The following is a 25,435-nucleotide window of genomic DNA, read 5'->3' on the forward strand; positions in this document are numbered from 1 at the left end:
AAAAGTGAGGGTACGCGGACCTTTACAAGTATGTGAACTGAATATTTCGCGTATGTTGTTAATAAAGCTATCTCAAAACGAAGCATTCAAAAAGGACATAAGTAATATAATAAAGAATGGGTCGGTAGATAAAACTTCTAATTTAAAAACGTTAAATCCTTTTCTTGACGAAAACGGAATACTTCGCGTTGGAGGTCGCTTAAAAAACTCAAATATTGGTTATAGAAAACACATATTAACAACGTTAATTGCGAAATATGAACACTTGAGACTATATCACTGCGGGTCTCAAATGTTGTTAAATACCTTGCGCAATAATTATTGGCCAATGGGGGGTAGAAATCTAACTAGAAACATAGTCAAAAATTGCATAACTTGTTTCAAAGGTAAACCAACTTCAATAAACCCATTAATGGGAAACTTACCAACACATCGAATAACCCCTCAAACGCCATTTTCGACATGTGGCGTCGATTACGGAGGTCTCATAATTCTAAGAGATCGCCGTACCAGAGGTTATAAAAAATATAAAGCATATATCTGTTTGTTTGTCTGTTTTGTCACCAAAGCTATTCACATTGAACTAGTATCCGATTTGACCGCGGAGTGTTTTTTAGCAGCTTTGAGACGATTCACTGCACGCCGCGGCAAACCTAGCGATATATTTTCGGACAATGGCACTAACTTCGTAGGTGCAAATTCTGAATTAAACGAATTATCTAAATTTTTACAAAATAAATCTATTAAATCTACCATTACAAACAATCTATCAATTGAGTCTATATCCTGGCATTACATTCCGGCAAACTCTCCTCACTTTGGGGGGCTTTGGGAGGCAGGCATTAAATCATGTAAAGCCAATTTAAAACGTGTTCTTGGCAATGCATGCCTTACGTTCGAAGAATTTTACACAGTATTAACACAGATCGAAGCAATATTAAACTCAAGACCACTATCTCCATTAAGCTCTGATCCCAATGATTACAATCCTTTAACTCCCGGCCATTTTTTAATTGGCAAACCACCCACATCAATCCCAGATCCATGTGTGCTTAAAATTCCGGAGAATAGGCTGTCATGCTATCAGCGTCTTCCGAGACTGACGCAACACTTTTGGAAGCGGTGGTACAAAGAATATATATCGGAACTACAAGTGAGAACAAAATGGCACAAATATTCATCAGAACTCATTAAAGTCGGTAATATGGTACTATTACGCGATGAAAATTTACCACCACTACGGTGGCGATTGGGTGGTATAACACTACATCCCGGAGAAGATAGCATCGTGCGAGTGGTAACAGTGAAAACAAACAATAATTTAGTGAAACGTGCAGTATCAAGAATCTGTGTCTTACCAATTGACGATAAATAATTTGAAACAATAAAACAAACAAAGTGTTGTGAAGTGTAAATTATTAACAATCATTTGAAACATTTAGACAATTAAAAACCTTTAGTGAAGTGTCAATAATCAACAATCAATTTGAACATTTGGACAATTTTGAAGACTAGTAAAGTGTCCGTGAATAAGCTAACATTATATTCATAATCATTATCATTATCATTGATCAATCTATTATCAATATTATCATCAAATGTCATGTGCTATCTATAAACTTTCAAAACATTAACATTGTTACAAGCAATTATATAAAACTAGGATTAAGCAACGTTAAAAAATATTCATAATTAATTCCTCATAATTTTTTTAAGTCCGGGGGCATGTTAACGCGTCATTCCCAACCCTGGTATAATTATTATATTTTATTATCTCCATGCAGGATAGCGACAATAAACCCTCATCCCTTTCATTATTACGCATCCTGTCGCAAAATCAGTAATCCATTTTTCCTAGAATTTTTATCACCTGTCCCTAACTATATGATCCTACCATCCTTATATTTCCAAGAAATTCGCACTACCTGTGTCCAGTTTAAATTCTCTGTATCATGCAATTTATCAACCAATACCTGATCGGTTGATAAATGTAATAACCACTGATTGGTTCCAAATTTGTAATGGGGTGTCCTTAATTCCACAAAATGGGCCAATCAGAAAAATATATCAAATTATAAAATTTATATAATTTAGTATCAACCTAAATATCACATAGCTAAGATCAGTCGTAAATTAACACTCAAATCTAAATCATCTAATTAAAAAACCTCAACTATCTAATCTATAAGTCTTAATATTTCAAATACACAATAATCAAACAGTTATTCAACATCTTTTATTTTCATTCAAACGGTCTGATATAGCCAACAACTAAATATATCTGGTCCTTCGAAAAAGTGCAAGTGTTCAATAGAGTTCGGCAGCATCCAGATAGATCACGAACTTCTTAAACACTTTGAACCTATCTCAACAAATACCTTTTGGCCATTCAAACCGAATGGTCATATTTATTAAACAAATTCGAACCCATCATAGTGCTTTGTTTATTTTAATTTTATTTATGTCAAATAGTGAAATATTTTTAATCAATGAATAAATTAGATTTTAGTCTGAATCATCGCAGTACCATTATCTAAATATATAATTTTTATATAAATATCAGATTTTTTACTTTTGCATTTAATTTAAAAATATTGAATGTCAATTTCATATATCCAATATGCACTAAATTTTTAAATGCCAAAATATTTCCTTTTTGGTTCGAAATTTAATATAATATGATATAATTTATATCTATAATTTGATTGCCAATATTGCCTATAACATAACTTGGAATAATTAATTTATTTGTATCTTATTGAAGTCGTTAAAAAATTCATTTTTTTGAACTGTCAGAATTTTGTTTATGATTAATGTTAAATTCAATATGTCGCTTTTTTATTGTGATCTATAATGTTTTAATCACTTATCATATAAATTTTCGACTGCAAATTGATATTCATACTATCCCTGAAACTAACATGGATAAAGTTCTGAGAAATCCGAGTCCAAATCTATAAAATGTTTGCTTTTTGGCACTTTTATTAATTTTTTATCGATTTTCGTACTGTAAAATAATGGATGATTATTTATCAAAATTGTAATATTTAGACTATAATTTTAGATGTATACTTTTTATTTTGGCATTGAATTATTTTCATTGAAATCAAGTGAAACATAAATATATTTATTCGATATTTATATAAAACATATAATTAAAATATGCATTAAAATCATATTGTCTATAAATATGTCATTTTATAAATAGTATTTATTACTTTGGTGCTTGATATGGGTATGAATTTGTAATAAAATATATTCTTTCTGACAAATAGTTAAAAACTTGTTATAATTTTCAAAATTTCTTCACTTCCTCACAACTTCAAAAATTAATTCACTCGCATCATAGCGTTTTGTTTATTATACTTTTGTCATGTCAAGTACGTCAATATTTATTTTTTATAAATTAATAATTATTTTAAGTCATCAATGAATACATTATATGATTGTTAAATTCATAAAAAAGTGCAACTTCAACACAGGAATATTGTGGAAATAAATATTTTTTTACATAAAGATCTGATTTTTGACATTTGCATTTCATTTCAAATTAATTATAACTGTCAAAATCTTTTCTTTTGGATCGAAATTTAATATAATATGATATAATATTTAGTTTGTCTAGTTTGTTTTTGTCAGATTGCAATGATACCTTCAGATTGTACTATTCCATTTAAGAGGTTACAATTTTCTGTATGATCTCAACTCATATAATAATAATATTTTATTTTAATTACACAAATTTCTTTACACTTCGATAATTAATTCCAATTGCATGATGCAGATGTTTTGTTTATTTTTATTTTGTTTGTCATTTTTTTTAAATTAATGAATAAATCAGGTTTCAGTCTAAATTACCAAATCCGTATCTTTATCTGAATATACAATTTTTTATATAAATATTTTTACATTTTCATTTAATTGAAAAATAGTGAATGTCAATTTCATATATTCAATATGCAGTATATTTGTAAATGTCAAAATATTTCCTTTTTGGTCGAAAATTAATATATGATATTTATTTTACAATATTGTGTTGTATTTATAATTTGTTCGGCAATATAACTTGGAATAATTAATTTATTTGTTTCTTATTGAAGTCGTTAAACATTTTTTTTGTGAAATGTCAAATTTTTGTTTATGATTAATTTTAAATTCAATATGTCGCTTTTTTATTGTGATCTCTGATCTATAAGGTTTTGATGAAGTTTTGGTATCCGAAATAATTTGGTAAGCTAATCAAATAAATATAAATTGCAAATCTATTTATATAATTATTTTCATAAATATTGACAAATGACATTTGACGATTTTCATGTCAACAATTATTCAAATTTATAAACATTGACTTTTAATTAGATTTAAAACTATAAATTGTGATTTTGAATATAGCATTTCATCTAATTTGGATATAAATGCTGGGTATATCTATATATGTATATGTTTTTGAATTAAATTTTTTGAACTGTCAAATTTTTTTTTTCAAAAATCATAAATCTTTTTTTCTCGAGTTTTCCATAAATTTTGACATTTGTCATTTTAGTGTTGTTTTTTTTGGCCATTTTCTGTCAAAATTTTTAGAAATTTATAAAAATTATATATTTATATTTTACATTTACGTTTCAAAATTTTCTATAACCTAAGTTGGATACATATGCACACGTTGAGCCAATAATATTTAAAATCGGTCCAGTAGTTTGGGCGTCCATCGCGAACCAACATCGTGACTAGTGTTAGAACGAAATATCGAGTACTGAGTAAATATCGATACTTTGCGGTCGATAGTGAGTACTTTTGGTATCGATTTTTTAGCTCGATCTATTTTCCAATATCGATCTTTCTCGTCGATAGTACTCAAAAAGAATCGACAGCGTAATCTATGAAACAACACCACTCATCGACCAACTATGAACACCACTAATTGCAAATGCAATACAATAGTCTCTCTAGGTGGTCGTAACAGTTCAAAGAATTGTCCAAAAACGATCCCTCAGGGTCATCAGTCTCAAAAACCCAAAATGAATATGACCACACTAATAAATAAAGATGTTTATTTATTACTCTTTTGTAAAATGAAACGGATTTTAAAGTACCTTAAATGTTTTATAAAAACATATTCAACAAATAAAGTTATTAACAAAATATATTAGTATTTTGCGTTTACTATATTTTGTTTTCTTTTTTACGCAAAATACTAATACATAGAAATTGATGAATATTATTATTTGAAATAATTATATTTAGATTCTTTTTTACTAATACATAGAAATTGATAAATATTATTATTTGAAATAATTATATTTCGATTCTTTTTTACGCAAAATACTAATACATAGAAATTGAGAATTGAAAAACATGCAAACATATGGGTTTGAGTTTCTCGGAACCATTTAAACTTTAAATCCCATCGCTCCGAAGGGATGCTTCTCTACAAGTGTCGAAAATAATATATCTTGACTGTCATTAAACTGAATGTTTATTGCTTTCCAAAAAGGTTTTTTAAAGTTGCTAAAATTATTCATACAAAAATATTCAACAATTATAAAATATTATTTCACTTAAAAATATTAAAAATATTATTGTGCTTAAAAATACTTAAAAAGTATTGCTTTTTGAATATAGTATCAGACTATTACATCGTTTTAATCAAAAATACTCAACTATTATAACTTGTCTTTTTTTTGAAAAATTATAAAATTTGAAAGTAGTATTGAAAAATTACTGTTAAAATTTTACAATATTGAAAATGATTCTGATTTAACACAACAGATACAAGCAATAGAATTCATTTCTAATATTGTGATATGATATTTAATTAGTTTTAGATCTTTGTTGCACTTATGTTTGATTTTTATGAAAAGTACTCAAAATTCGATATTGAGTACTATCGATACTTTCGCCACGATATTTTTTTGGCATCGATATTTTGATTAGATACTTTTCAAAGTACTCAATATCGATCTTTTGCCTCGATACTTCTAACACTAATCGTGACACGAGATTTATATATATATATATAGATATATATATATATATATAACTAGTGACGCATGGCATCGTGCCTTAAGGCAAATTGCTATAACTTCCGGTTCCGTGATGAAATATTCGAAAAATATTACATGTTTTCAAATATATTATTATAAATATAGTAACTTTCATTATTTGTATTTCATGGACAAAATATAAGAGCTTATAAATTGGACGATGACGTTTATATAAGTTTACATGAAAAGGGAATAATCAATCTTTAATCAAGCGGAGTTAGAATGAAGGACCTAATCTCATTTATTTTTTAGAATTATGTAAACTGAATTGCGAGGTTTAAATTATTAACTTTCCGAAGGAGTTTGTTTTCATAAAAAGATCGATTCGCTAATTTTATGTTTTCTCGACGTTTCAAGCCATTCTGAATCGAATGAGACCAAATTTGGAAAAAGTATGGCATCGTGCCTTAAGGCAAATTGCTGGAACTTCCCGTACAAAAAAAATTACTTTTAAGAAGATCAACATTTTTGAAAAAAATTTACTTTGAAAAAAATAGATTTTTGAGAAACTGTAAATATTTGACAAAAATTTACTTCTTTAGAAAAAAAGACTTTTTGAAAAAAAAGTTTTCTTTATTAACTTCCCGTAGGGCAAGTTATAGTAACCGCAAAAAATCGAAAATAAAAATTTTTATAGATCTTTACATTTCAAAGGTTTATGAATATTTTGGCATACCTTAGAAAAAATGGTTGTATGTGTGTGTGTGCGCGGATACAAATTTCCGTCGATGGTTTCGGGAACACCGATCAACGGATTTGAATAATTCAAAAAACATTCGATTCGTATTGATAAGGAGACGTGCTGATTAGATTTTGGCGAAGGCAGGTCTAGCCGTTCCGAAGATACGGTGCAAAAAGTGCCAAAAATGGTAACTCAATTTTTAAGAGAACGGAGCATCCGATTTTAATTATTCGATGAGAATTTGTATCCGCACACACACGCATACATCCATTTTTTCTAACAATAAGATATGCCAAAATGTTCAGGAACCTCTGAAACGTAATGGTATATAAAAATTGTCATATTCGATTTTTTGCGATTACTATAGCTTGCCTCACGGGAAGTTAATTATAATTTATTAATTATGTTTATATAAGAGTCGTGTAAAATATTTGGGTCGGTTCTCAGATTTACGCTATTGTTAGTCCGAACTATTAACATTGATTCTTAGACACTTAAAAGCATGTGTTGTAAATATACTCAGTAAAGTCATTCATTATATTCAAGCATGTCTGAATAAAGAGCTATCATAGGCTCTTTATCGCAAAAAAATACAAACTATATAATTGGTCAGTTTTTATTAACTTCCCGATGGAGAAGTTTATGTTTTCATCAAAAAATCCGACTCGCTAATTTTATGCTTTCTCGACGTCAGATTTTTTGCCGTAAATCGACGTTTTCTCCAAAACGGCTGGACCAATTTCAAAAATTTAAAAGCCATTCGATGTATCTCGATGAGGACTAGCGTTTCTGAGTATTGTACGACGATCGGCCTGGCCGTTTCTGTTTAAATCGCAGAAAAGTGAAAAAAATTTCGTACACGTTTTAGCCCGCAATTCTGAATCGATTTTGAAAATTGGGAATCGTGCTGATTAGTTTTTGGTAAAGATCGGCCGGGTCGTTTTCTTGTAATAAAGTTTAAAAAAAAAATCGACGATTTTTATGATTTTTTTTTGGCAGTAGATACCATAGACTTGTAGATCATACTAAAATATTACGGTTCTACAACAAGTCGTTTAATTTTAAAAATTCTTCAAAGTTTGCAAAAATTAGTATCGTTTTTATGGCATTTGTCAAAATTAGACCTTTGATCGACGTTTTCTTAAAAACACCTGAACCGATTTCATAAATTTAAAAGCCATTTGATATATCTCAATGAGGACTATTGTTTGTCAGTTTTGTGAAACGATCTGCCAAACCGTTTTTTTGTAATTGGACAAAAAATGTTAAACTTTCCGTCCACATTTAAGCTCAAACTACCGAATCGATTTTAAAAAATCAAAAACTGTTCGAAAGATATTAGTTGGGAATGATTCTGATTAGTTTTAGGTAAAAATCTACCGAGCCGCTTTTTGTAATTAACTGTTGAAAAAAAAAATTAAGCCGATTTTTATGGAACTTTTTTGGCGATATATATCATAGTCTTATAGAACTTACTGAAATATTACGGCCTTACGACAAGTAGTTTAATTTTAAAAATTCATCAAAGTTTGAGAAAATGAGTAGTTTTTTTGACGTTTGTTAAAATTAAAATTAGACGAATTTACTTGGTATAACGATAGAGTACTTGGACTTAATGATCATACTAAAGCGTTAAAGTTCTACGGAAGCTGGTTCAATTATAAAAATTATTGATTTTTGAAAATTTGCTTCTAGAAAATACTCCGAGTTAACAAATGCGTTCACTTGGAATACTTTTAATCACTTTAATTTATTTTTTATTGATTAAGTGGATTATTTATACATATCGGGAAGTTCATGTAACTGGCCTCAAGGCAAAATACCAATACCAACTAGTTTATTTTGTTGTAATTAGCCTTCGTAATATATTTAAGATTCAGTAATAATATTGTGTTTGTGAAAGAAAATATTAAATGTTTATGAAAGAAATGTTAGGAAAAATAACGCAAAAAATCGCTTTTTGATTTATTCTTTAATAATATGAATGGTGCCAAATTTTTCAAATAAGAAAGATTAACCGAATAGTCATTGCAAGCTAGGTATAAAACTTAAATAAACATGTAGTGCGTTGGTAATATATCAGCTGCGAATAGTAATTACATTAATACGAACGGGTTTAGACGCTAAAAACCTGCCGAAAGGTTTCCGAATAATCGGTAATTGGCATGTTGCCAAATATACTATTCGTTGCAAGCCTAATATATATATATATATATATATATATATATATATATATATATATATATACGAGGTGTGTTCAAAAAGTACCCGGAATTTTTAAATTTTGCGGGTCTGGAGTGTCTGATTGTCAAAATTTTTTTTTTTATTGTGTTGGTATACATGCCCCTAAAGTATGATGAAATTTTCAGCTATATTCACTGTTTACTTTGTCTGTGGTAGTCGCTAAGTTCGACGTGTTTTTCTGAGCTCGGCGATTTTTACAATGGAAGAATTGAAAAGTCAAAGAATTTGTATTAAATTTTGCGTAAAAAATGAAATAAAGTGTAACAAAGTGTGTGAAATGTTACAAAAAGCCTATGGTGAGTCTGCTATGAAAAAAAACAAGTGTTTACGAGTGGTATAAGCGTTTCCAAGATGGCCGCGAAGACGTTGAAGATGACGAACGCTCCGGTCGACCCAGCACGTCAACAAACGATGAAAATGTGAAAGAAGTGGAAAAAATGGTTATGAATGATCGCCGAATCACAATTAGAGAAGTTGCTGATGAAGTTGGCATATCAATTCATTAACAATTCATGGCTGTTGCACCACGATAACGCACCTGCTCACTCGTCGTTGCTTGTTCGTAATTTTTTGGCCAAAAACAATACCGTAGTCATGCCCCAACCTCCATATTCACCAGATATGGCTCCGTGTGACTTTTTCCTATTCCCAAAGTTGAAGAGACCCATGAAAGGACGGCGGTTTTCCTCGATTGAAGAAAATCGCTGAGAGTGCTCAAGGACATATCAAAAAGTGAATATCAAGGGTGCTTCGAAAATTGGAAAAAACGCTGGCATAAGTGTATTATATCTGGGGGGGACTACTTTGAAGGGGACCACATTAATGTAGACGAATAAATAAATATTTTTTTGAAAAAACGAAAATTTCGGGTACTTTTTGAACAGACCTCGTATATATATATATATATATATATATATATATATATATATATATATGTTTTGTAGAGTTTCGAACAAGAATCCAAAAATAATACAAAATAAAAAACAAGAAAAGTTTTTAAAAAAACAATTTCTTTATTTAATTATTTGTTTATTGTCGACGTTTCGGAACTAGGTACGTTCCATCTTCAGGACATCTGTCAAGAAACATGATCTTGATGAGATTTTAGCAAACAATATGTTTAGGAAAAGAAAACAGATTTTTCTTAAATAATGAATTTATTGCAAAAAAAATATAATAATGTACAGAAATATGATAATATGTTCAAAATGAAAATGATAAAAATGATAAAAATAAATGAGTGGATTATCAGAACAGGATATTAAACATAATAGAAAATTTTTTGAAAGTTATGGAAATTTTTTAAGAAAAGGTTAATGACAAAGTTGAATTAATTACCTGTATGTTTGAATATTTGTTAGCACTTTTTCACTAAACAAGCTTTTTTAACAAAAATGAATTTGTGAGTTAATTTTTCGCCGAATAATTAGATTTTGTAAATCAAAATTACTAAAAGATTTGTCTTTTTTAAAATTATTATTTGAAAACACAAATAATATTGTTCTCTGGATGTTGTTCGATTGGCTTTTGAAAATTAACTAATTGAAACTGGTGTGTCCTTTGTAACACGTGTAAACACTTGAACGAGAGATGTGAGATTGTATGTGTGTGTTTTTATATGTTAGGGTGTGAATACTTAAATTGTTGATCTTAAAAGGAAGTCGATATTAATTGTTTGTCAAAAAGTGTAAAAAATTTAAATATGAATCATGTAATAGGTTGTGATCTGATCTAATGTTGACACTGTTAGAAACATTTATGAGAATGAGACAACTCTCCGCGAATAACCTTCTAAAGATGCAACTTTCATGATATAAAATCTTTCTATAGAGTGTTGTACTAGGGTACTTTTGAAATTTTTTTGTTTATGGTGGACCACACTTAGTTCATGTTGTCTCATTCTCTTGTGTACATATTGGGAGGTTTGTCCAATATATTGAAAAGCACAGTCATTACAAGAAATAGAATATACTACATTAGTATTGAGATTGGATGGGGTAGGGGATTTAATGTTCGTAAAGAATTGGTTGAAGGAGTGTAAGGATGAGCCTGATACTAAAATGTTTTCTTCTAACAAAATTTTGGCAAAATAATAATATAAATCCTCAACGTATGGTATGCTGCAGTAAATAAGATTGGTGTTTTTGATGTTAGTACTGGTATTGGGAGAATTAATTTGTGTTTTTAAGAAAGTTCGTCTTTTTTGAATAACTGAATGAATGAGATTTTTTGGGTAACCATTTTCAATTAGAGTTATTTTTACTAGGGATAAATTTTGTGGATGGAAAGTTTGGTGAGACAACAAAATAGCATGGTCTGTAAGGGAAATAATAGTGTTTATCTTATAGTTTCTGGGACAGTATGAGGAATAGTGTAAGTATCTACCCGACCATGTAGTTTTTCTATACCAATTTGTTCGAATAAAGTTATTAGTGTTGTAAACGGATACATCCAAGAAATTAAGTCTGTTGTTATTTTGTAGTTCATGTGTGAAAATTATATTATTGTTAAAATTATTGAAGAGATCTAGTACTGTGTTTATATGATTTTTGTTAATGATAAAAAAAGTGTCATCTACATATCTAATATAAAAGTTAATTTGAAATTTTAAAGTTGAGAAAACGGAAATTTCTAGTGTTTGTAAATCTAAGTCGATGATTCCGGGAGATAAGGGACATCCCATAGCTGCGCCTTTAATTTGAGAATAAAAGTTGTCTTGGCAATGGAAATAGGAGTAATTTAAAATAGTGTTGATAATATGAGTGAAGACTGTTTTCGGAAAGTCAGTAAAGTTACAAATTGTGTGCCAACGTTTATCGATTGAGTTTAGGATTAATTCATGTGGGACACATGTAAAAAGGTTGACCACATCTAAGCTTAGAAATAAGTGATTTTCAGGGATGTTGCGGTTATTAATTAAATTCACAAATTGGTACGAATTCTTGACATAATAGGGAGAATTGATTGTAACATTTTTTAGGACATCAGAAATGAGTTTCGAAATATTGTAAAAAGGAGAGCCAATGTAGGAGACAATCGGTCTGAAAGAGCATTCAGGTTTGTGTATTTTTGGAAGACAGTACATCTTAGGGGAGATAGGGTGTTGTATTTTTAGGTTAAAAGCAAAATTCTCAGAAATTAGTTTTTTGTTTTTCAGATCATTGATTAATTTAAAAGCTATTCTAGAAAAACGTTGTGTGGGATCTTCTGTTAAAATATTATATGTTGTATCATCTTTAAGTAGGTTAAGGACGGAATTGTTGTAAAATTCTTTGTCAAGAATGACTGTGATATTACCCTTATCGGCTGGGCAAACTATAATATTATTAGATTTAATGAAAGCTTTAGTTTCTAAAATGTCCTTGTGGAGTTTCTTTAAATGAAAGTTTTGAAATTTATTATTTACTTTCTTTATATGTTTTACCAGTCTGTCACATAGTTTTGATCTAATATTATTCTGTTTGTTTGTTTCAATGTTTCTAATGTTGTATTCAATATTACTTAGAATTTTTATGAAATCTGTTTTACTGTATTTCTGAGGAGAGTATGCAAATTTTGGACCTAATGCTAGAATATATTTAACATTTTCTGGAATGTAAATATCAGTTTTGTTAACTAACCACTTATCTGTACAAGATTTAGAGATTTTGAAGGGATAGTTGTCATCTCTTTTCTGAATTAAAGTTTTAGTTTTTTTAATATGTTTTTCTTTAGTAGTATTAAAATGTTTGTTAAATTTATAGTTTTCAAAAGCTAAAAATTGATTTAAGAGGTCTTTGTTCAAAGTATTGGAAAGTGTATTGATTATGTTATCCAGTTGTGATTTCAAGTAATTTATGTAAACATTCTTGACAGATGTCCTGAAGATGGAACGTACCTAGTTCCGAAACGTCGACAATAAACAAATAATTAAATAAAGAAATTGTTTTTTTAAAAACTTTTCTTGTTTTTTATTTTGTATTATTTTTGGATTCTTGTTCGAAATTCTACAAAATATACACAAATCCAAGACTCTACCATTCAATATATATATGTATATATATATATACCACTCTTGTCTAATCATATTATTCTTTATAAATTATTAAGAAAAAACAACATGATACAACTTATACGGATTGCGTTTTTCAGAAACGGAGCGGTGTTGGCCTTGGAAGTAATTCTGGAAATAATCTGCCCTTGAATGGACACCCACAAAATGAGGAGGAAGAAAAAAATAAGACCAAGAAAATCCCAAAACCGAAATGGGTTCCTTTAGAAATTAATGTCAAAAGTCGAAACAATAGGCGTGAAGATTTGCTAAAATATAATAGTAAGTCAACCAGGTTTACAACTATGTTTACGACATCCTGGGTTTTATTTTTCTAAAGGAAATTAAAGTAATGTTTTCTTTATTTTTTCCAATTTATTCTTTATAGCTTTCGAAATCATGTTCTTTCAGTTAAAAACATGGTACAAAGTTTGAACATATCTTCAACACTAGTACTTGTACAGTACAAGTACTAGTGTTGAAGATATGTGCTGGATTACCCCATAGGCCCGTGAGGCCCGGGCCTAGGGCGGCAGAATTTGGGAGGCGGCAAATTTTTCAGAATGTCAAAAAATGTTTAAACCCGATAAAATATCTCGATAATTTATTTCAAGGATTAATCCTGATTTTTTTTTATAAATTTACAGATCGTTTTATATAAAATAGAATGTAAGCCGTAATGGGCGAGTGTAATCATTGATTATTAAAAATAACACAGGCATCGTATAACAATAACATGTCTCTTGATGGCTATCCAGAAAGACTTCTTAAGTGTTTATTCATGATCTCAAATGTCGTTCAAGTATAATTTATTACCGCAACGATTAATAATTCATCTGCTCTTATCACATCTAAACTAAACATATCCCAATAAAGAACCATTGTAATCGATTTTTATCGCCCAATAACTTTGGCGAGCAGTGCTCGAGTTCGCCCGCTATGCGCGAACTGTGTTTGTCCGTGTTCAAGTCAGTGGTTTCCAACCATTTTTGCGATGCGCACTCCAATCTAATAAAAAAAAATGCGCCCTCTTTTATTTTTCTAACAATTTCATTTCATAAATATTTAAATATTTAACTGATATTATGAAATTGCAAATTAATATGTTATATTATGTAAAAATATACATAAAAAGTGAAAAAAAATATGAATTTTTATGTATATTTTTACATAATATTGCATATTAGTTTATAGTCTGATAATATCAGTTAAATATTTATTTATGAAATGAAATTGTTAGAAAAATAAAAGAGGGCGCATTTTTTATTAGATTGGGGTGCGCATCGCAAAAATGGTTAGAATTTCAAAAAACAAATTGTTTTATTTTCGAAAATAGTATCTTCGAAACAGTACGTCACTCTTGGAAAAACCTCGCGCCCCGCTAAGGGTGCGCGAATCACAGGTTGGAAAGCACGGGGTTAAGTGGCTGAAATCAAATAATAATAAATGTATTAATCTTAGATCGAACTATAAACAAAACGCAGTAATTATTTCAGTTTTACGATAGCCGTTTAAGTGAAAAGTCTTATAATTTTATTATTGCGTTCAGTACCATTAAAGAATTAAATATGATATTATTTTGAATTAGACGCTTTTTAACTAAGTCGTTTGGTTTGTCTGAATTTAATCATTTTATTTACAATTACAATGAGTGGGTACCGAAAAAAACTAAGTGGTGCAGAATATCGTAAAAGGAAAACAGAAGAATCTTTAAAACAAGAGTGTTTACTGAATAAAATTCCAAAAATTTCTAATTTTATGAGAACTGTGACAAGTTCAAGAAAATTTGTAAGTGATGATCAGCAAGCATTAATTCATCTGTTGCAAGTATTTTGATTACTTGTTAGTATTTTTTTTAAGAATAACCTTAAAAAAAACGATTTTTTTAATATTTTTGAGTTTTTCGAGTTTGCGTCAATCGACGTCAATTTTGATGTAATGAGCTTAGTAACTTACCGGAAGCTAAATTATAGTAATTGCAAAAAAATCGAAAATGAAAATTTTTATGTTGTATTTTGACCAGACCTCTTAGTCATAGATTTTTCATGTTAAACTGCGCAATAACGAGCTGCAATTGTAAAGCAATCAAAGTTACTGTTGAATATGGCAAAGATATTTAAAATTTCTAGGTATTGAATTTGGCAACAAGTTTTTGCTTGATGAAATGTGACATAACATAATCACATATTGTTTTAACGTTAATATTAACGCTAGAATTTCTTGGTAGCTGGCGAATTTGCTGTTAGTCTCTAGAAGATCATTTATTGACTTATTAAGGTTTTGCTTTGATTTTTTCTCAATTCTATCGTTCTTGATATTAACAATTTGTAAAAATGGATATTCATTAAGAATATGTAAGAATTTTGAGAGATCTTAGAAATGAAAGAAGTTTTTATTGAAAGAAAGAGTTATATTGACGTATTGAAGTATTAATTGAATTTATAAGAAGGCAGGTTCAGCGGTTTGATAAAGTGAAAATGTTTTGAAAATGTCATTTTGCGATAATATATGATGATTTTGGCATAATCGCATCAAATTGTCAGATGTTTAAAAAAAGTTTCAATAAGAAGTACAAATTTTGATTACATTTCTGGGTCCCATACCAAGATTTACAATATACAACAAATATACTGCAAAGCGGCGCTTATGTGCTTCGATATATCGTATTTTTGTCTATCGTAGCTTTTTTCACGAAAAAGTAGCTTTTTTATGTTTTTTTCAAAAAAAAATCAAATATTGCCAAAACGTTCATAGGGCATTTAAGCATGCAGATATATAACATATATCCAATTACTATAAACTATCCTACGGAAAGTTAATTATGAATATATGTCGGTCGTGGAAATACCTCTTACTTGTCTAAAACAATTTACGAAGAAATAATATTAGTTCAAAGTAAAGTATTGAAACAGATTACCAAGGAAGTGCAATCTGCTAAGTATTTTGGTGTAATTGTGGATTCTACGCCTGATATTGCTCATGTAGATCAACTGACAATAAATATTAGGTATGTACGTGATAATGGCTCAAGATATTGAAGATGCTCTATTAAATCTCTTGAAGATGCTCTTGAGAGAAATGGTTTAGATATTGTGAACTGTCGGGGTCAATCATACGATAATGCAAGCAATATGTCAGGTGTATACTCAGGAGTGCAGTCAAGAATCAAAGCAACTAACCCCTTAGCAGAAAACGTTCCTTGTGCAGCTCATTCCTTAAATTTAGTGGGAACTTGTGCAGCGGATTCTGTAACCGAAGCTGTCGGCTTTTTTTCTACTCTGCAAGAATTATACAATTTTTTTACCATTTCAACCAATCGTTGGGAGATCTTAGTACAGCATACAAGTTTAAGACTTAAAAGCCTTTCTCAAACTCGTTGGTCGACATGATGCTTGTTACGCATTAGAAAAAGAGTGGTCTGGCACAATTATTGCATTGAAATTTATTGCCGAAAACAAATATGAAAAACCTACAACACGGTGTCAGGCTAGGGGATTGCTGCAAAAATTACAGCATTTGGAAACAGCAATACTAGTCGTTGTTTGGAATGCAATTTTGGAATGCTTCAATGCTGTTAGTAAAAAAATTCAAGACTCAAAATCTAATTTATCATCTGTTTCACAAATGTATAGTTCTTTGGCATTATTTTTACAGGACATGAGAGATAAACAATTTTCCGAATACGAGGAAAAAGCCAAAGCACTTTCTGGGGTAAAAAAACTATTATCATGACAACCATCGTAAAAGAACCCGAAAATTTCAGGCAGACGAGTCACGAGAGCTTGAAAGAGTATTTTTATGTGGAGAAGAAAATTTTCGAATAAATATTTATTATCGAGTTTTAGACACTTTAAGTGTTCAATTGGCACGCCGTAAAAGTGCTTATCATACGCTCTATGAAAAATTTAATATTTTTGACAATTTGTCTGAAAGTGAAACTAGAGAATTAAAAATTCGGGCAGATGAGTTAGTCTCTAAGTATCCTGAAGATTTGGAAGACACATTAGGAAATGAATGCATTCATTTACAACACCTACTCATAGAATCTTTTTCAAGTAAGGAAATTTTCGTTCCGCACAAGGAATATATAATTTTTTGCATTCTAATAATCTTTGTGAAGTTTATCCAAATATAGACATTGCTTTACGGATCTTTTTGAGTATTCCTGTTACAAATTGTTCAGGAAAAAGGTCTTTTTCTACTTTGAAAGGGGTAAAAACATATTTACGAGCAAATATGGGCCAAGATAGACTTAGTGCTTTAGCATTACTGACTATCGAAGCACAACTTGTTCAAGAAATTGATTACAATGATATTGTTGATGGTTTTGCTCAGACAAAATTCAGAAAAAAAATAATTTACGAATAGCTATAAATTATAGTTTTAGAAAAGTGTGTATTATATTTATATTGTATTATTAATATTTAATAAACATTTATTTGTATTATTTAAAAATTATTATTTCAAAAAATAAAAAATATATCTAAGTAATCTTATATATAAAAATGGAGCTCTCTTTCAAATGTCCAAGTAAAACTCGAAAACTGCTAAACCGATTTGGCCAGTCTTAGTCTTGAAAAATTTGTGCCAATCCAGAATTGGTCGGAAAGGTGAGAATTTATTTCAAATCCGCGTAGAAACTTTTTATTTTTAATTTGAAAATTTTTGTAGAAGCGCAATCTAAATTAAACAATGGACGGTTGCTAATCTGTGAAATGTCAAACGTTTTTGACAGATGATGTTCAATTACATTACATACGTGAATATTATTTAATTATGATTAAATTGTGGTAAGTAGTTTTGTTTGTAGTTTTATTTATATATAAAAACGTTAGTAAACGGGCCGCAAGTGTTACTAGAAACTAAATATCAACTTTTTTGAAATGTTAATATGAAAATGCACTTTTTGGCATATTTTTCTCAAGCACGGTGCTCTGATAGATCTCATTTGTATAATTATATACTCATTAGTATTTATAAAACATTTTCTATGTTATATTATTTTTTATTTAAGTTATTTAAAATCAAAACCTAAATTTGGTATTGTTCAAAGAGACATTTTGCCGAATAACATTTTCCCAGTTATAATTTCGTAGAATTTATCGAAGAATAGATAGTAATATATGAAGGTCCGGGGTTAAAAAGGTCCACCAGCGATGTGTCAAAAACCAGTAGAGTTAAGCATTGTTTAACAAGGAATTGAAAAGTAGAGGGAAAAAGATGTATAAGCAGCTATAACCTTGATTCTTATGACTTTGCTATCTGGAGATAAACTGTAATTTTTGAAAATTCATAATAAAAGTATTTTCTTCCGTTGGCAGTTTTTTTAGCATTAGTTAAAAGTGTAATTATTTTGTAAAATAATTTTAAAATTAAAATAAGACATTAAACCTGTTTGCCACCTGGCCGTTCCAAGTTACCACGTCTAAGGAATAAAAAGGTCTAAATCATAAATCATATTTTAATGCTTTTACTAGATGAATGCTATAGCATCTACGTCAAATTAGTGACTATGAAAAAAAATTCAGTTTCAACTGAAGAGTAATCTTGCACGTTAACACGTTTGCACCCAATAAAAGTTTGAGTAGTCAGAATATCATATTTTGATCGTTATATACTAGATGAATGCTATAGCATCCACGTTAAGTTAGTGACTATGAAAAAAAATTCAGTTTCAACTGAAGAGTAATCCTGCACGTAAACACGTTCGCGTCCAATAAAAGTTTGAGTAGTCGTATTATCATATTTTGATCGTTATTTACTAGATGAATGCCATAGCAAATATTGCGCTTCTATTTTACGCAACTATGAAAAAAGGAAAAAGTTGGCGCCTTTTAAAAGTTTCCGTAGTCACATCAACATATTCAAATCGTGAATGCTATAGCATCCACGTCAAGTATTTCGCTTATGACAAATTTTTGAAAGACATCAAAAAGTACATTTCTACCATGATGAAGTAGCTGGCAGTTTTACTGAACGTAGTCAGATAATTGCTCGTTTCAAATGTGTTATTTGTTGTGATATAATTGTTTTGGTTTTCACAATATAGTATATATTTGCTCAAAGTCAAATTGGACCTTTGTGCCTCGCCCTATTCTACATATATACTTTTTATTAAATTTCGTTTAATTCATCGAATGTTACTTGAAACTTTTCAAAAAGCAGGTCAACGAAGAAATACTTAATTCGTGTTCTATCTCTTCTTGCAGAAATTTGAAAATTTTGTATAAGCTCAGTAGTATTATTTACAATTATACACAAAATCCCGAATCCAAAAAGAATCTGAAAAACTTGAAACGTAATCAATAAATCGAAAGACGAAAAAAGACTTGGATTGGATTATAATAGGTTGTCAAATATCTCCCTTCCGCCTTTTTGTCTTTTGAATTTCGCGGCTATATACAAAGCGCTACAGAGCTCGTATCTGGCAATACTATACATAATTTGAAAGGTCTTGACATAACCTACAAAACGACGCTATGCATGATTAGTTTGGATATTGCGTTCAACAGTTATAGACGTGTAAACATGGAGTTCACTAACGCCGAAATTCGCGCTATTTTAAAGTTTTCCTTCCTTAAAGGCAAATCCGCTAGAGAAATGTTCCGTGAGATTAATGGTGTTTTGGGGGATGGTACTCTATCACTTCGAACCGCGGAGGAATGGTTTCGACGATTCAGAGCCGGTGAAAACGACACCATGGATAAGCCAGCCGGCGGAAGACCTGTGACGACAAATACCGATCAAATCATGGAATACATCGAGTTAGACCGGCATGTGGCATCTCGTGACATCGCCCAGGAGATGGAAGTTAGTCACCAAACCATTTTAAACCATCTGCAGAAGGCTGGATACAAAAAAAAAGCTTGATGTTTTGGTGCCGCATGATTTGACGCAAAAAAACCTTCTGGACCGAATCAACGCCTGCGATATGCTGCTGAAACGGAACGAACTCGACCCATTCTTGAAGCGGATGGTGACTGGCGACGAAAAATGGATCACATACGACAATATCAAGCAAAAACGGTCGTGATCGAAGGCCGGTGAATCGTCCCAAACAGTGGCAAAGCCGGGATTGACGGCCAGGAAGGTTTTGCTGTGTGTTTGGTGGGATTGGAAGGGAATCATCCACTATGAGCTGCTCCCATATGGCCAGACGCTTAATTCTACCATCTACTGCGAACAACTGGACCGCTTGAAGCAGGCGATCGACCAGAAGCGTCCAGAATTGGCCAACAGGAAGGGTGTAGTGTTCCACCAGGACAACGCCAGACCACACACTTCGTTGATGACTCGTCAGAAGCTACGGGAGCTCGGATGGGAGGTTTTATCGCATCCACCATATAGCCCGGACATAGCGCCAAGTGATTACCACCTGTTCCTGTCCATGGCGAATGCCCTTGGTGGTGTAAAGTTGAACTCAAAAGAGGCTTGTGAAAAGTGGCTGTCCGAGTTCTTCGCAAATAAGGAGGGGGGCTTCTACGAGGGAGGTATTATGAAGTTGCCGTCTAGATGGAAACAGATTATCGAACAAAACGGCGCATATTTGAACTAAATCCGATCACTGTAACACTTTTTATAAAGCATTGAATAAAGAGCAAAAAAGCGGATATTTGACAACCTTATACCATGTTTTATATAGAAAGTGTATAAAACTTTTAGACAAAATATAGACAAACTAATAATGGGGTTTATTGTTTTTATAATACCTTATTGTATATAGCAATCAAACAACACATCCTTATACACTTAAAGTATTAATTTTTTTTTTGATTCTCTAGAAATTGTTTAGAATATATCTTACTTAGCAAAACAACGTTTGTTGGGTCAGCTAGTATCTTATATATAAAAATGGAGCGCTCTTTCAAATGTCCGAATAAAACTCGAAAACGGCTGAATCGATTTGGCCAGTCTTAGTCTTGAAAAATTCGTGCTAATCCAGAGATTGTCCAAAAGGTGAGAAATTATTTCAAAATCGCGTAGAAACTTTACATTTTTAATTTGAAATTTTTTGTAGAAGCGTACCTTTAATAAAACAATGGACGGCTAACACGTGAAATGTCAAACGATTTTGACAGATGATGTTCAATTACATGTAATATGTTTTACGTGAATATTATTTAATTATGATTAAATTGTGGTAAGTAGTTTTGTATGTAGTTTTATTTATATATAAAATCGTTAGTAAACGGGCCGCAAGTGTTACTAGAAACTAAATATCAACTTTTTTGAAATGTTAATATGAAAATGCACTTTTTGGCATATTTTTCTCAATCACGGTGCTCTGATAGATCTCATTTGTATAATTATATACTCATTAGTATTTATAAAACATTTTCTAAGTTATATTATTTTTTATTTAAGTTATTTCAATTCAAAACCTAAATTTGGTATCGTTCAAAGGGACATTTTGCCGAATAACATTTTCCCAGTTATAATTTCGTAGAATTTATCGAAGAATAGATAGTAATATATGAAGGTCCGGGGTTAAAAAGGTCCACCAGCGATGTGTCAAAAACCAGTAAAGGAATTGAAAAGTAGAAGGAAAAAGATGTAAAGTAACAAGGAATTGAAAAGTAGAGGGAAAAAGATGTATAAGCAGCTTTTTATGACTTTGCTATCTGGAGATAAACTGTAATCTTTGAAAATCCATAATAAAAGTATTTTCTTCTGTTGGCAGTTTTTTAGCATTAGTTAAAAGTGTAATTATTTTGTAAAATACCTTTAAAATTAAAATAAGATATTCAACCTGTTTGCCACCTGGCCGTTCCAAGTTAGGGTAAATGGGGTAAAAAGGTCTAGATAACAATTTTTTGAAAGACAGCAAAAAAAGCACATTTCTACAATGATAAAGTAGCTGGAAGTTTTACTGAACGTAGTCAGATAATTGTTCATTTGAAATGTGTTATTTGTGATATGATTTGCTTTTTATAATATAGTTTATATATGCTCAAAGTCAAATTGGACCTTTGTGCCTCGCCCTGCTCTACTTTATACTATTTATTAAATTTACTTCAATTCATCGAATGTTACTTGAAACTTTTCAAAAAGCAGGTTAAAGAAGCAATACCTAATTCATTTTCTCTCTCCTCGCAGAAATTTGAAAATTTTGTATAAGCTCAGTAGTATTATTTACAATTATACACAAAACCCTGAATCAAAAAAGAATCTGAAAAACTTGAAACGTAATCAATATGTCGAAAGACCAAAAATGACTTGGATTGGATTATACCATGTTTTCTATAGAAAGTGTATAAAACTTCCAGTTTGATTGTATTGATAAAATATAGACAAACTAATGGGGTTTATAGCATTCAAACAACAAATCCTTATACACTTAAAGAATTAATATTTTTGATTCTCTAGAAATTGTTTAGAACATACCTTACTTAGCAAAACAACGTTTGCCGGGTCAGCTAGTTATATATAAAAATGGAGCTCTCTTTCAAATGTCCAAGTAAAACTCTAATTTGGCTGAATCGATTTGGCCAGTCTTAGTCTTGAAAAATTCGTGCCAATCCAGAGAAAGCCCAAAAGGTGAGAAATTATTTCAAATCCGCGTAGAAACTTTACATTTTTAATTTGAAAATTTTTGTTGAAGCGTAATTTAAATAAAACAATGGACAGTGGCTAATACTTGAAATGTCAAACGTTTTTGACAGATGATGTTCAATTACGTTTAATAGGATGATTTACGTGAATATTATTTAATTATGATTAAATTGTAGTAAGTAGTTTTGTTCGTAGTTTTATTTATATACTATTTATATATTATATATTATTATAAACGTTAGTAAACGGGCCGCAAGTGTTGCTAGAGACTCAAAATATCAACGTTTTTGAAATGTGTTAATATGAAAATGCACTTTTTGGCATATTTTTCTCAAACACAGTGCTCTGAAAAATCTCATTTGTATAATTATATACTTATTGGTATTTATAAAACATTTTCTAGGTTATATTATTTTTTATTTATGTTATTCTAATTCAGAACCTAAATTTGGTATCGATCAAATGGACATTTTGTCGAATAACATTTTCCCAGTTATAATTTCCCAAAACTTATCGATAGTAATATATAGATATAATAATGTAATAATAGATAGTAATATATGAAGGTCCGGGGTTAAAAAGGTCCACCACCGATGTGTCAAAAATCAGTAAAGTTAAGCATTGTTTAACAATATTTGAAAGTTGAGGAAAATAGATGTATAACCAGCTATAACCTTGATGTGAAAACGGTTATCTTTGAAATGGGGGAGATAAACGGTAATCTTTGAAAATCCATAATAAAAGTATTTTCTTCCGTTGTTAGTTTTTTATCATTAGTTAAAAATGTAATTATTTTGTAAAATATCTTTAAAATTATGGAAAGGCTTTAAACCTTTTTGCCACCTGCACGTTTCAAGTTACCCCGCCTATAGGGTGAAAAAGTCTAGATAACAAATTGTTAAAAGACATCAAAAAAGCACATTTCTACAATGATGAAGTAGATGGCAGTTTACTGAACGTAGTCAGATAATTGTTCGTTTGATATGTGTTATTTGTTGTGATATAATTGTTATGGTTTTCATAATATAATCCCGAAGGAGAAGTTTATGTTTTCATCAAAAAATCCGATTCGCTAATTTTATGTTTTCTCGACGTTTCGAGCCATTCTGAATCGAATGAGACCAAATTTGGAAAAAGTATGTGTGTGTGTGTGTGTGTGTGTGTATGTATGTGTTTGTGTGTGTGTGAACAGATTTTTTGCCGTAAATCGACGTTTTCTCCAAAACGGCTGGACCGATTTCAAAGCCATTTGATGTATCTCGATGAGTACTATCGTCTCTGAGTTTTGTGCGGCGATCGGCCGGGCCGTTTCTTCGTAAATTGCAGAAAAGTGAAAAATTTTTCGCCCACGTTTTAGCCCGCAATTCTGAATCGATTCTGAAAATTCAAAAACCATTCGATAGATATTGGTTGGGAATCGTGCTGATTAGTTTTTGGTAAAGATCGGCCGAGCCGTTTTCTTGTAATAACGTTTTAAAAAAAAAATTTCGACGATTTTTATGATTTTTTTTTGACGGTAGATACCATCGTTTTCTAGATCATACTAAAATATTACGGCCCTACGACAACTCGTTTAGCTTTAAAAATTCGTCAAAGTTTGCAAAAATTGGTATTGTTTTTTTGACATTTGTCAAAATTAGACTTTTGATCGACGTTTTCTCAAAAGCGCCTGAACTGATTTCAGAAATTTAAAAGCCATTTGATGTATTTCGGTGAGAACTATCGTTTGTCAGTTTTGTGCGACGATCTGCCAAGCCGTTTCTTTGCAATTTGAAAAAAAGTGTTAAACTTTTCGTCCACATTTAAGCTCATCCTACCGAACCGATTTAAAAAAATCAAAAACTGTTCGAAAGATATTAGTTGGGAATGGTACTGATTAATTTTAGGTGAAAATCTACCGAGCCGTTTTCTTGTAATTAATTGTTGAAAAAAAGTGTTAAATTTTCGTCCACATTTAAGCTTATCCTACCGAACCGGTTTAAAAAAATCAAAAACTGTTCGAAAGATATTAGTTGAGAATGGTACTGATTAATTTTAGGTGAAAATCTACCGAGCCGTTTTCTTGTAATTAACTGTTGAAAAAAAGTGTTAAATTTTCGTCCACATTTAAGCTCATCCTACCGAACCGATTTTGAAAATCAGAAACTGTTCGAAAGATATTAGTTGGGAATGGTACTGATTAATTTTAGGTGAAAATCTACAGAGCCGTTTTCTTGTAATTAACTGTTGAAAAAAAGTGTTAAATTTTCGTCCACATTTAAGCTCATCCTACCGAACCGATTTAAAAAAATCAAAAACTGTTCGAAAGATATTAGTTGGGAATGGTACTGATTAGTTTTAGGTGAAAATCTACCGAGCCGTTTTCTTGTAATTAACTGTTGAAAAAAAATGTTGAACTTTTCGTCCACATTTTAGCTCATCCTACCGAACCGATTTTAAAAAATCAAAAACTGTTCGAAAGATATTAGTTGGGAATGGTACTGACTAATTTTAGGTGAAAATCTACCGAGCCGTTTTCTTGTAATTAACTGTTGAAAAAAAGTGTTAAATTTTCGTCCACATTTAAGCTCATCCTACCGAACCGATTTAAAAAAATCAAAAACTGTTCGAAAGATATTAGTTGGGAATGGTACTGATTAGTTTTAGGTGAAAATCTACCGAGCCGTTTTCTTGTAATTAACTGTTGAAAAAAAGTATTAAATTTTCGTCCACATTTAAGCTCATCCTACCGAACCGATTTTAAAAAATCAAAAACAGTTCGAAAGATATTAGTTGGGAATGGTATTGATTAATTTTAGGTGAAAATCTACCGAGCCATTTTCTTGTAATGAACTGTTGAAAAAAAAATTTAAGCCGATTTTCATGGAACTTTTTTTGGCGATA

The 25,435-nt window shown here is 30.5% G+C and overlaps 1 protein-coding gene across 1 annotated transcript in view; it reads left to right on the plus strand.

Annotated features, from left to right (window-relative positions):
* The window catches only part of LOC113371502 (la-related protein 1), a 184,475-nt gene that overhangs the window by 56,704 nt on the left and 102,336 nt on the right, over positions 1-25,435 (plus strand). The window contains exon 5 of the mRNA XM_026612125.1: positions 13,102-13,282. Coding sequence (XP_026467910.1) covers positions 13,102-13,282 — 181 coding nt within the window. The remainder of the gene's footprint in view (positions 1-13,101; positions 13,283-25,435) is intronic.

This window comes from Ctenocephalides felis, unplaced genomic scaffold (assembly GCF_003426905.1).
Source record: "Ctenocephalides felis isolate EL2017-DRISC unplaced genomic scaffold, ASM342690v1 CF-g0.4_SCAFFOLD_01492, whole genome shotgun sequence".
Lineage (NCBI taxonomy): Eukaryota > Metazoa > Arthropoda > Insecta > Siphonaptera > Pulicidae > Ctenocephalides > Ctenocephalides felis.